The following is a 15,088-nucleotide window of genomic DNA, read 5'->3' as shown; positions in this document are numbered from 1 at the left end:
TGTGTAACACTGCCCAGCATGGCCCCTCTCTTTGCCTCAGTTTCCCCATCTCTAAAAAGGGGACAGCAATATTTACTTCCTGTGTTAAGTGGTTTGAAAGGGGGCTCGGTAGGTACCAAGGGCTGGACTTCATTCTCAGTTCCATGGGAATGATTCCCATTGGCCTCAATGGTGGTGGGATTAGACTGCAAAGACCCTTTACAGACATGGGCTCCTGAGCCTGGAGCATCCTGTCTACTCCTAGGATTGCACTCTGATTCCTTGGCTGGAGGAGAGAGTGACAAACTCTGCCCTGTGTTGTAGTGCTCCAGCCTCCTTGGTGAAATGCTGTAACTCTGCAGTCAGGCATTTCTGCTGCCGCAGTGTTGCTGATGCGATAGTCAGAAGCAAACGGGGGTGGCGGGAAAGCAGAGCAAAACACCCCAGCTCTTGGCTATGTGACCACACTGCCATTGCCATAGCAACAGAAGTGCATGTTGTTACGAGGCTCCTGCTCTCAGCACAGGGATTCAGCAGCCAGGGCTGGCCCATTCATCTCTGCATTCATCTCGCTCATTTGGCTTCTGGAGATGAATGAGGGGAGAGGGGGCTGGCAAGGACTGATGGGTCCCAACTGATTCCAAGAGGATTCAGTTTCCTCCCTTCTTATAGCTACTTGAGCTTTTCTTGTGGCTTAATCTAGGAGCAGCTAGTTTATTTCCCCATTGCCTCCCAATATCTCTAGGGCATGACACTTGTCATAGATGGCACCAATCATACGTGTGTGATACCAGCTATACAGGCTAACAGAATCTATCTAGTTACAGATGGCAAAAGCGTATCTCTTCCATGCAATGAGTCTAAACTAAATTCATCACATGAAAACTGCTTTTCGAGGTGGCGACTGTGTGTGTCCAGTGGTTTGACCTCTTTCACATCCCATACGTTTGAGTTGCAGGAGTTAACGTAACATTTTCTCTCTCTTTGACCTCCAGTTAGTTCAGTATAGGGTGACCAGATAGCATATGTGAAAAATCAGGATGGGGGTAAGAGGCGCCTATATAAGAAAAAGCCCTGAATATCAGGACTGTCCCTATAAAATCGGGACATCTGGTCACGCTAGTTCAGTAAAACTAGCAAGATGAAACACCCTGACCTGACTCTATGCCACCATTTGCCCAGAGCCAAATATTCTGCTCAGGCAGATTCTTCTTAAAAAGGATGATTGGGTGAGGTTATTTTTTTTAATTAACATACGTGGCCCTGGAGCCATTCTGCCCCCCTTTCCCGTATTTCATCTTTATTCTTCCTTTGTCACATATCTCCCATTGGAGTCTGTTTCTCTAAGCAATGAGGTGAAAGGTAAATATCTCCTCCTCCCCATCTCTCCCCTTCGTCTCTGTTCCTGCCAGGATGAGCTCTGATCTCTGCTTATTTATTAAGCTCTGTCCTCTTTTCCCTTCTGTAGCTAGAGACTTATCCTAGTTGATGCTGTCAAAACCAGCTGCAGTGCCACTGACTTAATAACAGATATGTGCAGGCACCTCTGCTGAGAGGGGACACCAGGCAGTATCTTGCACAAACAAACTCTCCTCACTGAGACATTGTTCCCCAGAAGACTGAAATTTTCTTCCCTCTGTGTGAGGTTGAAAGCTTGTCTCTTTCACCAACAAGTGACTCAAATAAAAGATATTCCCTTCCTTCCCCACCTTATCTCTCTCATTTCTCCCTTATATCATTTTGGCTGGGGTTCTGGAGCAGTCTATGCCAATAAACGGCCATGCACAGACACTCTTGCTGCCTTTCCTTGTGACATTTCAGTGCTAGGAAGCCTAATGACTTCAATTTTGCCTGCCCATTGTGATCAGTCTCTCTGTCCTTCACGGTTGCTGTCACTTCACTGTATGACTGATAGGGTTACACAGTGTGAAGCAAATCCCATTGCATTGTCTGGAGGCGGAGCTAAACCATTCCTTCCCAGCCCCTGCCCAAGCTCCTCCCCCATATCTTGTAAGCAGCCAACCTCAAGCGGAGCAATTAGTTTGCACCAATCAGATTGCTGTTCAGAGATTGCAAGGGTGGTTCCATTCTGAACTAAACCACCATGAATGATCTGAACGGGAGGATAAGAGCAAACAGGTCCCACCTGTTGTAACCTCATAACCAGAGCTAGAGGCAAGCTCTGAAATTCAGACTTGGCCTAGATTTCAGACTCCACCGCTGGGATTTGGGTTACACCTCTGGGGGAGACGGGTCCAACATGCAGTTGAAATCTGGATTTCACTTCCTAGATTCCAAGGGCAGAAGATTGGAATGTGATTGTCTACTCTGACCTCCTGCGTAATGCAGGCCAGAGAACTGCCCCAAAACAATTCCTGTTTGAACGAGGCCCCAGATAATGTTTGAGGTGTTTAGATCCAATGCTCTGATTTGAGCCCACTTTGCAGTTAGGTTATTTCAAAAGCAGAATTAAATATCTCTATACGTACACGCACACCCCGCCCCCATCTTTGGACAACTGGGGGTTAAGAGAGCTGGGAGCTTCAGCCCCATGTGACATTCACCAGGGTACAATCTGGACTGCTGAAATGCTGTGTCCCCTTAACTCTCTAGCCGGGGTGCCTTTTACACTGCTTTGCTGTCAGAACAGCCACTCCTGGCCTGGTCACGCACAGCCACTGGCATATAAAATCACTCCCAGATGTATATGTGAATGCTCTCCCACCATCCATGAATAAATACAGGGTGATACTGCATATCTCCCCAGAAATGTGCATTTTATACTGCTCGGTAGACCCCTGGACAGTATAAGCTCATAGATAGTCTGACATTCTAACAAAGGGTAATATTTATGCACCAGCCTTTGTTATTCCAAGTAGAGGTTTCCCAAACACTTCAAACAAACACACTGGCTTAGATAAAACAATAAAATAAGTTTATTAACTAGAGAAAGATTTTAAGTGATTATATGTGATAAGGGATAAAAGTTAGAATTGGTTACAAAAGAAATAAAAAGTTAAAACTAAGCTAATTCCTAATCTTTACCAAGGTAAATAAGATTAGAAGCAAATATCATTCTCATCGCGCCAGATGCTGCAAGTAATTCTCAGTTCACAGACTTGATTTCCTTTCAGCCTGGGACCACTCCCCTTAATTCAGTGTTCTTCAGGTATTCATTGATGTTCTGAGCAGAGAGATGTAAGTTGGCAAGGGGAGGTAATTTGTGTGTTGTTTGGTCTCCATTCTTACACCTTTTTCCCCTTATTTGAGGATTGCCCCCAGCTGGGAGTCAGGCGACAGTCTGTTTACATGGGACCGCCAATTGTTTTCCAGTGCTAATATGTAAAGTTCTCGCTTACACCTTCCTTCCTACCAGAGGATGGCTGCTTATCTAGGTGATAGTCCCTGAGGGTTCATTTGATTATGATGATACTTCGGTGTGTCTTTGTCTCTCAGAAACTAGTTTGTAGGCATTACCCAGAACTACAACATATTTCAGTAACAATCATAGAGCAAAATCTCATAATTTGACATGCAGTGATCTTACACATATTTCAACAGGATAATAATATTCAGCAGATTGAGTTTTCAAATGATACCGCACAAGGCATACTTTGTACAAAATATATTATAGCCATATGAAAGTAGTGAACATGGGGTACAGGGTGTCACAACCTGCCGAGCTCTTATGTTAACAAGAGATTGGCCAATGTCACTGGTATTTTACAGTCTCTCCTCAGGTTGGGCCATCCAAATTTTGACCAATGGAGGGAGCTGCACTAGCAAATCTGGAGTCTGAGAGCCTCACTTGCAGGGGCAGTTGGACCCTTTATGGTCTTTAATGCAAGATGTGGCTCACAGAGTCTTCAAGTCCCAGCATGCAATACTCCATCTTGATCCCCAGAACTCTGGCCTTCTGGCAACAAAGGGATACTGTGTTTACTACATGCTGGGACCTGTTATCTCACAGGCCACAGCTCCATAGGAAAAGTGAGGACAGTCGTGGACAGTACTTTGCCAACCCCTATTTTAATATGTTGCAAAGAAAGTCTGGTTTATCCTGCTCAGGAAGGAAGATCTCCAAGGCCCTGATTGTTAGAGCTCTGATCTGGCATGGTCTAAAGATGGGACAAAAAAGAATATTTTACTCCAGACAGCATGTGGGAGTAGCTTCTTTTCCAAGCATGAATTGCACTGTTCTCTGCTTCCACATCATAGAATCGTAGAAGTGTAGGACTGCAAAGTACCTCATAGGTCTAGTCCAGTCCCCTGCACTCAAAGCAGGACTTCGTAATAACTAGATCATCCCTGACAGGTGTTTGTCTAACCTGTTCTTAAAAAGCTCCAGTGATGAAGATTCCACAACCTCCCTAGGCAATTTGTTCCAGTGCTTAACTATCCTGACAGTTAGGAAGTTTTCCTAATGTCCAACCTGAACCTTCCTTGCTGCAATTTAAGCCCATTACTACTTCTCCTGTCCACACTGGATAAGAACAATTTATCACCCTCCTCCTTATAACAACCTTTTATGTACTTGAAAATGTTATAATGTCCCCCCTCAGTCTTCTCTTCTCCAGAATAAACAAATCCTTTTTTTTTTTTTCAATCTTCCCTCAGAGGTCATGTTTTCTAGACCTTTAATAATTTTTGTTGCTCTTCTATGGACTTTCTCCAGTTTGTCCACATCTTTCCTGAAATGTGGTGCCCAAAGATGGACACAATCCCTTTCCACAGTACTTCTTTGTAGGCAGTCATTTCCCATTTTGTATGTGTGCAGCTGATTGTGCCTTTCTAAATGGAGTACTTTGCATTTGTCCTTATTGAATTTCATTCTGTTTCCTTCAAAACACTTCTCCAATTTGTCCAAATCATTTTGAATTTTAATCCTATCCTCCAAAGTAATTGCAACCCCTCCCAGCTTGGTATCGTGCGCAAACTTTCTAAGTGTCATGGCTTTGCATTCCCAGGGCAAATAACTGCAGCAATAACAGTTGAGTGAACTCCATGTTTGTGTGGAATGAAGGTAAATTTGATCTCAAACAAGGGGCCTCCCTTGGCCAGTAGAGATCTCCTGCTCACGGCTTTGCCACTCAGCGATGAGCATCTCCACATGCAAGCTGTGATCATGGGGTATGCTGATCACACACTTCAGGTCTTCCATGGGTCGTGGATTTAGCTACCACAACCTTTCAGCATGGTGACCAAATGTCTGGTGCCTGCAAAGCTGCCCCTCAATGGCAAAATCCCAGCTATGCTCAGCTTCTTCTCACAGCCAGAAAGCTCCTGTGGGTGGAGCTTACCAATGGTACTTGAACTTCCTCTTCTGCAGTTGCTCTGGGCTATGCAATGTTCACAGAACAGACATGCCACAGGAGAGATGCAGGGAGCTGGTATGGGCAGCGGTACAGGACCGTACTCATACATTGAGCCCTTTCTATCTGTAAAGGTCCCCAGTGGTAGCCCTCTGAGTTGCCCTGCCTGCTAAAGCCAGTGTGATGGACATGTTTGTGAAGCTTAGGTGTGAGTTTCCTAGAGGTGGCCAGGGAGCAGCTGGAGAAGTTTACTCAGCAAAGGTAGAATCCCAGGAAAACCGCTGCTCCTGGGGAGGTGTGGACACAAAAACCCAGCCTCTGAGACCTGCTGCCTTGGGCAGAGTCTCTGCTGCCTCAGGGCTGGACTGGAGAAGATGTCTGGTTATGAGGGATCAGGTCATTCCCTTCCCTGGAAACTTCACCACTCCAGCCCCCACTCCCCAAATTGACGCTCATGCTGAGACCTTTGTGCTTGAAGACATTACCAGTCTGTTCTGTGGCTTCTGGCACTTGACTCCTAAGCGATGGTATCATGGCTGCCAGCTCCCCTGCCCCCTCGGTTCAGATAGCTGAGTCCGTGCCTGCTAGAGAGCTGTGTATGTTTGGTATATAGAGGAATTCCCCTGGTCCCTCCTGCTGTTGGGTTACTGCACTTTGTCTGGCTGGCTCCAGGCCAAGTAACCCTGTCTAGGCCCTGCTCTCAGTGACTTGCGTTTAGGTTTTGGACTAGCTCTGATTGATAGTGAGAGCCTTAACGTTGGGAGAGGGAAAATAGCGTGTGTGGAGGGACTGACCAGCGGCAGGGTGAAAACCTGAGACAACTAGACCACAAGGTCCTGATCTGCTCCGGCTCATCCCATATTGGAGGGACTAGAAATGGGAAGGAGAATTGGTCCTGTTTTGAAGCAATGGCTGTAGCAGTTAATGTTCAGTTCAAGGCTCTCTCTTCCCTCTGCCATGCTCATCCCACCTTTAACTACCTGTTCACCACAGTTCACCCCCAGGAGATGGAGTCTTTCCCCGTTTGTGCCCTGACCTCTGGTAGCGCTTGCCTTACACTTGCTGTCTAGACTCTTAGATTTCCCCAAGGATGATGCCATTCCTCCTTCCCCAAGAGATTCCCAAAGTCAGAGGACACACAATTTGCTGGGATGGCCAGGGGAAGACATGGAGTTAGATTTTGGGTGGATCTAAAAGCCCCTCAGACTGACCATTGGGTTGGCCAAAGGGGTTGGGGGAGTGTGTAAGTAATTCAGAGGCAGGCAAACTTTTTGGCCAGAGCGCCAGAAGGCCGCATCGGGTTTCATAAATTGTATGGAGGGCTGGTTAGGGGAGGGGGTCATGGCCCCATGCAACCCCCCCGTTCTCTGATGGCCCCTCTGGGACCCTTGCCCCATCCACACACCCCCGCTCCCTGTCCCCTGACTGCCCCCGGAACCCCTGCCGCCCCATCCAACCCCCCCTCCTTCCTGACTGCCCCCCGGGACCCCTGCCCCCATTCAACCCCATGTTTCCCCCCCGACCACCATCCACATCCCTGCCCCCTGACCACTACACCGAACTCCCCTGCCCTCTATCCAACCCCCCCCTGCTCCCTGCCTGGAGCACCGGTCGCTGGCGGCGCTACAGCCGGGCCACGCTGTCGCTGCCGCCGCCGCCACCACACAGCACAGAGCACCGGGTTAGGCCGGGCTCTGCAGCTGCGCTGCCCCAGGAGCTCCCCGCCCTGCTGCCCAGAGCATTGTACCGACAGCGGAGCGAGTGAGCTGAGGCGGCGAGGGGGAAGGGGAAGAGACAGCAGGGTAGGGCCTGGGGGCAAGCCTCCCGGGCCAAGAGCTCGGGGACCTGGCAGGACGGTCCCGCAGGCCGTAGTTTGCCCACCCCTGACGTAATCTAACGTTTGGTATTTCTAAGTGCTTGGGCCCCTTCGCTCTAGGCTGTGGCATCTCTTCTAGCTCATCAGGTCTGCAGATAAGATCTGAAAAGGGGGTCAGGGACAGGGGAGACTAGATGGGGATGTGCCCTATACTTGCAGCTCAAGTTTGGGCCAGTTAATTTCTTACCCCATCTTGTATGGTCACTGCTCGGGGACGTCACAGGAGCCGCGTAGCAGCAATGGCAGAGCCGAAAGCACGTGGCATTGGCCGGCTGACCTTTGGCCTCTTCTCCAGATGTTCATGAGGGCCCAGTTTGACTACGATCCCAAGATGGACAGCCTGATCCCCTGCAAGGAGGCGGGGCTGAAGTTCAAGACCGGGGACATCATCCAAATAATCAACAAGGATGACAGCAACTGGTGGCAGGGCCGGGTAGAAGGGTCCTCCACGGAGTCAGCAGGGCTGATCCCCTCCCCTGAACTGCAAGAATGGTACGTTCCAGAGCTGCTGGTGAAAGCAGAAAGGGGGGCTGGGGGACTCCCAGTTGCAGGCTCTGTGCACAGCTCCAAGTGCTGCATCTCCAGCATGGGAGCTGCCCATGGGCTGGTAGCTCAGAATCTCCGCCTTGCATCCATGTGGAATATGTTTCAGAGATGAGACTGGTGTAGGGTGACCAGATAACAAATGTGAAAAATTGGGACAGGGGGTGGGAGGTAATAGGAGCCTATATAAGAAAAAGACCCAAAAATCGGGACTGTCCCTATAAAATCGGGACATCTGGTCACCCTAGACCGGTGTAGGTGCTGCTCCTTGGAGAAGCCGGGCCCAGCTACTCAGTGCAGAGAGCTAGGTAGACTGTGTCTTTTGGGATGGGCTGTTGGCGCCCTCTGACCTTGGCCACAGTGACCCATGGGTCTAGCCTGGTGCTGCCCTGATCACCTTGGTGTGGACACTAGATCTGGCAAGGAGATACTCTCTGACCCCTTTGGTGTGAGCCCTGAGTATCCTTTCCTTACTCTTGTGCATTGAGGAAATCCTGATGCTTCTGGGGGTCGCTAGGTTTGGACCAAAACCTGACCTGATCTGACCCCCTCCATCACTCATGTGTTTTTCCCCTTGCAGGCGTGTGGCTAGTACAACCCAGTGCAGTCAGAGCGAAGCCCAGAGCTGCAGCCCCTTCGGGAAAAAGAAGAAGTGCAAAGACAAATACCTGGCCAAGCACAGCTCAAGTAAGCGGCCCCCTTCCTTGTCATGAGCCCCTGTCTGTTGCTGCTCAGGATCAACCCTGGCAGCTCTGTCGCCACAATGCACCTTCCCATCGGGCAGCAGGACAGGGGCGCTCGCAGGACTCTGGTGCTTAGACCAACCACTGGGCTCTGTGAGGTCGTTTCACCGGTTGAACAGCGTACGCAGGGTGCCGCAACCTGGTGACGGGGCTGTGATCCACATGTCCTCTGCAATAGGCTCCCCTGGTCATGTGAAAACTGTCTTTCCTGGGATCTCTTAACTTCCCCCTCCTGGGAACAGTGCAGTCAGAGCTGCACAGCATGGCAGTGCGCGCTCTGGTAGCTGTCTCCTTATTGGAGGCTACCACACCTACTCCCAGGGTAGCATGAGGAAAGGCATCTTGCCCAGCGCCGCGTCTGGCATTGGCTTTCCTGGAAGAGCCCCCTCGGGTACAAATCAGTCAGATGACCCTGAGTCATCTGGTAAATGACTCTCCATTATTTTCCCCTCGGAGATCTCTCCTCCTGTTTGCAAAGCAGCCTGCAAAGAGCCCGACCCGCTGGCTTGTTTACATTGCTGCTGTTGAGTCGCAACAGGCGTGGACTTGGGGTGTACACAGGGAGGAGAGAGGATGTCATCTGGGTTTAAACAAGCGGTGTTCTCAGCCGGACTGGAAGGAAAGAGCTATGTAGGAACAACTCTGCCGGCGGCTGGTGCCAAGGGAGGAGGGGGGTGCTGCCACTAGGTATTCAGCTTTGTAAAAGAGCCATCTGTGTTTTTTTACAGTTGTTCTAGGCCCAAGTGCGTTAGCTGAGGATGGGTGCAGAGTTAAATCCCAGTTCAGGAGGGATGGGCAGAGATCCATAACTAAAGATAATGTGAAGCCTCTTGTCCTACCAGAGGGATGGTCCCCAGCCCAGCCCCTCCTGCAGGCTCCCCCACCTGATCTCTGCCTGCTTTGCTCCCTCTCCCCTGGGATTTTGCTCTCCCAGAAGGTCAGGTCTCTGCTCTGCATTAGGAATTATGGGCCCAATTCTCCCCTGCACTGTGTCATCGTTTACACCCGAGCATTGCCATGACACCCTGGTGACACGTTACACCCCTTCTGCACAAGGCACCGGGAAGCAGCTCTCTGGCTGGAATGCTCAGAAGGGCTCAGCACCCACAGCCAGGGCCAGAGTTTGGCACAGTGGGTACATGATGGGTGCTGAGCGTCTTTAAAATCCTGGTCCTTATTTGGTGCTGAAATGGGTGCTGAGCTGCCTTGACTGTAGGAGTGGAGACCTTGGAAATTTGGCCCTGAGCTAATTTATGGCCCTCATCATCAGACGCATCAGGACAAACACAAACCCTGCACTCAGGTCCTGGCAAATCAGTGGTTTTCAGTTCACCTCTTCTTAAAACTTTGTAACAGATCAGAAATCTGTTCCTCAATCAGGGAGAATCCTCCCTATTCACCACCTTCATCCAGAAGCCCAGCCAAGCCAAACCAAGCAAACAAACCCTGCTGGTTAAGTGATGATCTGCTTGTACTAGTGAGGTTTTAAGGCACCAGGACCTGAAACTGACCCGTAATAAGCCAGTGCCAACAATGCCCAGAGAACTGAGTGATGGGGGGTGGAGAGTCGTGTGACCAGAGCCTGGGGACATGCTGGCACCTGGCCTGGCCTGCAGTCTGGGAGATGGTGACAAACAGGGCAGTAAATCAAGGGGATAAATAAAGATCCCCACAACTCCCTCAGGGGAATAAACTAAGATCCCCATAACTCCTTCAGCTAAGAGTTAGTCTTGCAGCTTCCAATTTGGGTCCTCTGGAGTCCAGACTCCTGGGCAGAACTGAATGGGGAGAGGAGAGGATCAGCTGTTTATTTCACACCTTCTCACAACAGTTTCCCCATATTAATCCCCAAAGTAAGTTACCATTTGCTGATTTCTCTCTGTGGCTGAGTTTCTAAGGGATGCAGTGTGACCTAGGAGAGAGCCTCAGGACCAGAGCTGAGTGCATAATTGATTTTTTTGGTACATGGGCCAAACTGAAAAATCTTTAAAAAAAATCAGATTGGTTCGAAGCAAGTCTGATGTTTTGGGGGTTTTTTTGCCAGGGGAAAAATCATTTTGGGTTTATTGTTTTAGAGTGCTTTTCATTCTCGCGCTCTCTCTCTCTCAGGCACGATCTTTTTTTAATTTTTGTTAATTTTTTTCGTTTAAAATTTAGCTAAATGTTGAAATGAAATGCCATTTTGGAAGGAAAAGTCAAAGCATTTCATTTTGACTTTAAAAAATCTCCATTTTTTTTTCCAGCCCAGACTATTCACTGAATTTGGAAATAGTTTTGTGCCCCCCAAAAGGCAAGTCACTTCCCCTCTCTGTGCCTCAGTTTCACCATTTTTAAAAGGGGGCTAATGATACTGACCTTTGTAAAGTGATTTGAGATCTACTGATGCAAAGTGCAATATGAGAGCTATGTGGTGGTGGTGATATTATATATCGATGCCAATACGTCCCAGCGGCCCTGTGCAAGGATGTGCACTGATTTTGCATCTGGACTGGTTCTGATGCTCTCTTGGTTCCATTTCCCCTCTCTCCTCCCAGTTTTCGACCAGTTGGATGTGATTTCGTATGAGGAGGTGGTGAGGCTGCCAGCCTTCAAGAGGAAGACCCTGGTGCTGATAGGTATGGCCCTGCCCCTTCTGTACGCATTGTGCTTTTCTGGCCATTGTCCTTCTCCACCCCGACCCTGACAATGGACAGAACGGAACCTGATAGAGCATTTCCATTGGGGAACCCTGCTGGCTGAGGGTTAGTCAGTTATTCCTTTAACACGGGTTTGATCCCAAGGCAATGGGAGTGTTTCCATTAACTTCAATGGATTTTGGATCAAGCCCTTGATCCTTAATACAACATCAGCTGGTGGATTTATGACCTACATCTGGCCTGAATAAAATGCATTCTCCTCGGATTGAGAGTCCTCTGGATTCTAAAGAGATTTGTGGGGGGGGACGGGGGGTTGGGGTGCTGCAAGAGTCACCCCAAACCCCCACTCTCCCCCTGTTTTGAGCTGCCCCTGCTGGCTGTGCAGTAGAAGTTACCATCCCCTCGTTCAAGAGCTGAACTGGCATCCTCAGGCACAGCTGTGCTGGCCAGCTCGGGCATCTAGAAACTGGCACTGTTAGCAGTACCCGAGTCATGGTGTGAATTGTGCTGCAGAGGGAACCTGGAGGAGGAGCAGCCAGCCCTGGGTGGGAGGGGGTGGGTTTTCAAAAACAATGCAGTGTTTTTTTAAAGAATGATAAAGCTGCCTCTTGTTTAAACCTAAGGGTGGGAATCAATCCCTGTCCTGAGCCTTGCATGGCACAGACCCCTTGGTATGAGACTCAGGGCATGTCTACATGGGGACACTCAGGAAAGTTATTCTAAATTAGCTTTTAAATTGGGTTAGTTAAACCACATTAAACCCCTGTGTGGACACTCTCATTCAGAATTAAAGTGGCCTTAATTTGATTTATCTTAATTCACTTTAAACAAAACCTAATTAAGACCACTCTAATTCTGAATGAGAGTCCACACGGGGATTTGATGTGGTTGAATTATTTCATTTTAAATTCATTCCTTTCGGTAATTTGGATTAACGTTGCTGAGTGCCACTGTGTAGACACTAAGGTCAAGATCTTGAAAGGTATTTTGGTGCCTAACTCCTATTGGTTTCACTGGGCATTAGGCACCTAGGAGGATCCAGACGTAACTCGGCAGTGCCGAGGCTGTGCCTGGCCCAGTCCATGGAGAAGCAGTGGGCTGGCTCTGGGACTGGAAGTGCGTTGCCCTGCATTATGGCTGTATTGAAAAGAACAGGGTCTCCCATTTTGCAGCGTCTGGTCCGTTCCAAAGGGGCGAAGAGGCTCTTCTATCTGGCCTAGGCAGCCATTATCCCATTCCTTCTGGTGGATGGGCTCAGCGACCCAACAGGGATGGAATTTCCATGGCTAGCTCATCCTGCTCCATCCCTACCCGCTCTCTCTGCCAGAGGTCCTTCCTATGAATAGGGGTTCTTCTCTTACTCCCCCCACATGGCTCCTGTGATCACCCTCTCCCCTTCTCCAGCACAGGAAAAGCCTCTCTCGGGGGGGGGGGGCACTGATCTCCCATCCCTCTCTCATCCTCTTGCACAGGTGCAAGCGGGGTAGGTCGTAGCCACATTAAGAATGCCCTGCTCAGCAAGAACCCAGAGAAGTTTGGGTATCCGGCTCCATGTAAGTAGTCACCCACAGTGGGGTCGGGCTCTACAACCAGAACTAGCCATTTTAAAGCCCTAGGAAGGCCAGTTTCCCAGCACTCACTCCTAGCCTTGCCTGAAGACTGCATAGAGCTGGGGGGTTTTAGGTGCAGAAAAGCTGTTTCAGGGAATGTTCAGAGATTGCTCCAACTCCCTTTGAGCCCTGGACAGTCTGAGCTCATGGTCACTGAGCACTGGGCGAAGGATACCAAAAATAGTCCCTGTTTTTTTGAAAAAAATTAAAATAGGGAAGCTCTAAGGCATTCCTAAAACAGATTTTCTGTACTGTCCGTGGTGCATGCAGAACCCCTGTGGGGGTGAAGTGGCAGGAAGATGTGATTGATGCTCCTTTGGAGTGACTCACGAGAGTAACGGGACCACCCTAAATGCCATCAGAGAATGTTTCAGCCCCATGTGTTGAGTTACAGGAGTGCACAACCTCAGTGCAATCAGCCTTGAAATCAGACCCGAGCTCCTGCCACTGGATGTCTCTGACCCACTGCGTTGAGCGAGTTTTGTCTGGTCTGTTTTGCTAGTGTTGCTAAAGTGGCTCTGGAGGTTGCCCGCAGTCATATTTAGGGAAGGTGTTGTAGTCCCACAGGGTGCATGCTGGGTAAATGGGGCCTGCCTCGACCAAGGCAGCAGCGTCTCCAGCACACTTGTACTTTCCAGCAAGATGGCAGCTTGTCTGTCCCGGGGGCATCTTTCCTTGCCATCGGGGAAAGCGATTGGGTTGATTACCCCGTGTTCCTGCCATAACTCCTGAGCAGTGCCGGTGCTGAAAACATGGCAAGGCCAGCTGGAGAAGAGCACATCCAGCTAGGCCCATACTGGGAATGGCCTGGTGTGCATGCAAAGGCTGGTGCAGGTTGCTTTCATTGGGCTATCTTGGCTTTTTGGAGCCTCTTGCCAGCAGCGGAGAAATAGAACAAGAGGTGTCAGGAGCCTGGCCTCAGAGCTGGTAGGTCAGTGTTTTCCCTTGGCTTTAAAGGACACCATCAACATGAAACCTAGTCAGGTTCAAAGCAGGCCTCATAGGTCTTGCTGGGCCTGATTTTTGTTACCAATAGAACTTTAACTGTCCAAAGAGTTACAGTCCATTCCAGGCTCTAACATGAGCCCTTGTTCCCAAGTGATGCAGCTTACAGTGACTTTGGCTGGCCAATGAATAACACCAGCTTTGCCATACTAATCGCTAGGGGCAGGGCTGGGGGGCCCTTGACATAGGCAAGGAGGTTGAGAGGCAGGAGTGCTCCAGATCACCTCACCTGAGCAACTTTCAAAGCACTATAGGCAGCAAATCCATGCTCTGCCCAGCCTTGTTCCAAGCAGCAAAAGGTTAAAGCTGGTGAAGGCCCTGCCTCTCTTCACCAACTGCTCACTTCCTCTGGCTCCCCTCTCCTGGCCTCCCTAGGGTCCAGCTGAGCCCCACTTTTGGGAACACATTAGGCTTCCCATTGTGCAGAATGGCACAGCAGCCACCCTCTCCACAGCCTTCCTGCTCAGTAGTCACATTGGCCCAAGCTGGCTGGCCCCTTTGGTTCCCTTGTGGGGTGGCAGCACGGGTCAGTCACCCAGCTCTCCCGCCCATCCAGACACCACACGCCCCCAGAAGAAGAACGAGGTGGATGGGAAGGACTATCACTTCATCTCCACTGAGGAAATGACCAGGGACATCTCTGCCAATGAGTTCCTGGAGTTCGGGAGCTACCAGGGAAACATATTTGGTACCAAGTTTGAAACAGTGCATCAGATCCACCAGCAGGATAAAATCGCCATCCTGGACATTGAGCCCCAGGTGAGGGGGAGGGACAGGGGCAGCGTGTTAGGGGTCAGAGTTGGAAAAAGCACCTCTAAAATTTGCGGGGGCAGCTTTGCACCCACATTTAACTGCACATGCAATTGGGGGTGCAAAGGAGGATTTAACCCTGTCTTCCCAACTGTGCCCACCAGTTGCGCAGGCAGAACGCTGGGGCCCATCACTCGCGGGCATAATGTTAGTGGCTGGGTGAAAAATGTATCCCTTAAAGTATAACCCAAGAAGGGGCTGGGTGAAAAGGCAAGGCAGTGAAAGAGCAGGCCATTTGGCTAGGAGAGTGGGACGCTGTGGAGGGCAACTGAGCTGGACTGAGCTATGCACCTGCTGGTAGCCAGGGGGGAAGGGCATGGAGGGAGGAAAATAACCACAGCGATAAAACCAATGGATGGACTCCACCGAGTGCCCCCGTACTGGGCAGATACCTTGGGCGAGACCGCTGCTGATGGCCCCACACCTTCCTGCTGCACAGATATTCCAGGGAGCACCCGCCTCCTAGAAGCGGAGCATAAAGGCAGATGGCAAAGCTGCCACGGGATTGGCATATCCATCCCCAGGGCACGGTGGAAACGGCAGGGGAATCTGCGCCCCAACTTGGCGACTTACT

The 15,088-nt window shown here is 50.0% G+C and overlaps 1 protein-coding gene across 1 annotated transcript in view; it reads left to right on the top strand.

Annotated features, from left to right (window-relative positions):
- The window catches only part of MPP1 (membrane palmitoylated protein 1), a 39,473-nt gene that overhangs the window by 18,207 nt on the left and 6,178 nt on the right, over positions 1-15,088 (top strand). Inside the window, exons 6-10 of the mRNA XM_026653935.2 lie at positions 7,463-7,659; positions 8,291-8,397; positions 10,988-11,068; positions 12,562-12,642; positions 14,261-14,463. Of these exons, the coding sequence (XP_026509720.1) occupies positions 7,463-7,659; positions 8,291-8,397; positions 10,988-11,068; positions 12,562-12,642; positions 14,261-14,463 (669 nt within the window). The remainder of the gene's footprint in view (positions 1-7,462; positions 7,660-8,290; positions 8,398-10,987; positions 11,069-12,561; positions 12,643-14,260; positions 14,464-15,088) is intronic.

Source organism: Terrapene carolina, unplaced genomic scaffold (genome assembly GCF_002925995.2).
Source record: "Terrapene carolina triunguis isolate 2854851 unplaced genomic scaffold, T_m_triunguis-2.0 Scaffold172, whole genome shotgun sequence".
Classification (NCBI taxonomy): Eukaryota; Metazoa; Chordata; order Testudines; family Emydidae; genus Terrapene; species Terrapene triunguis.
Note: the sequence above shows the minus strand (reverse complement) of the source record. Positions and strands in the feature narration are given on the sequence as shown.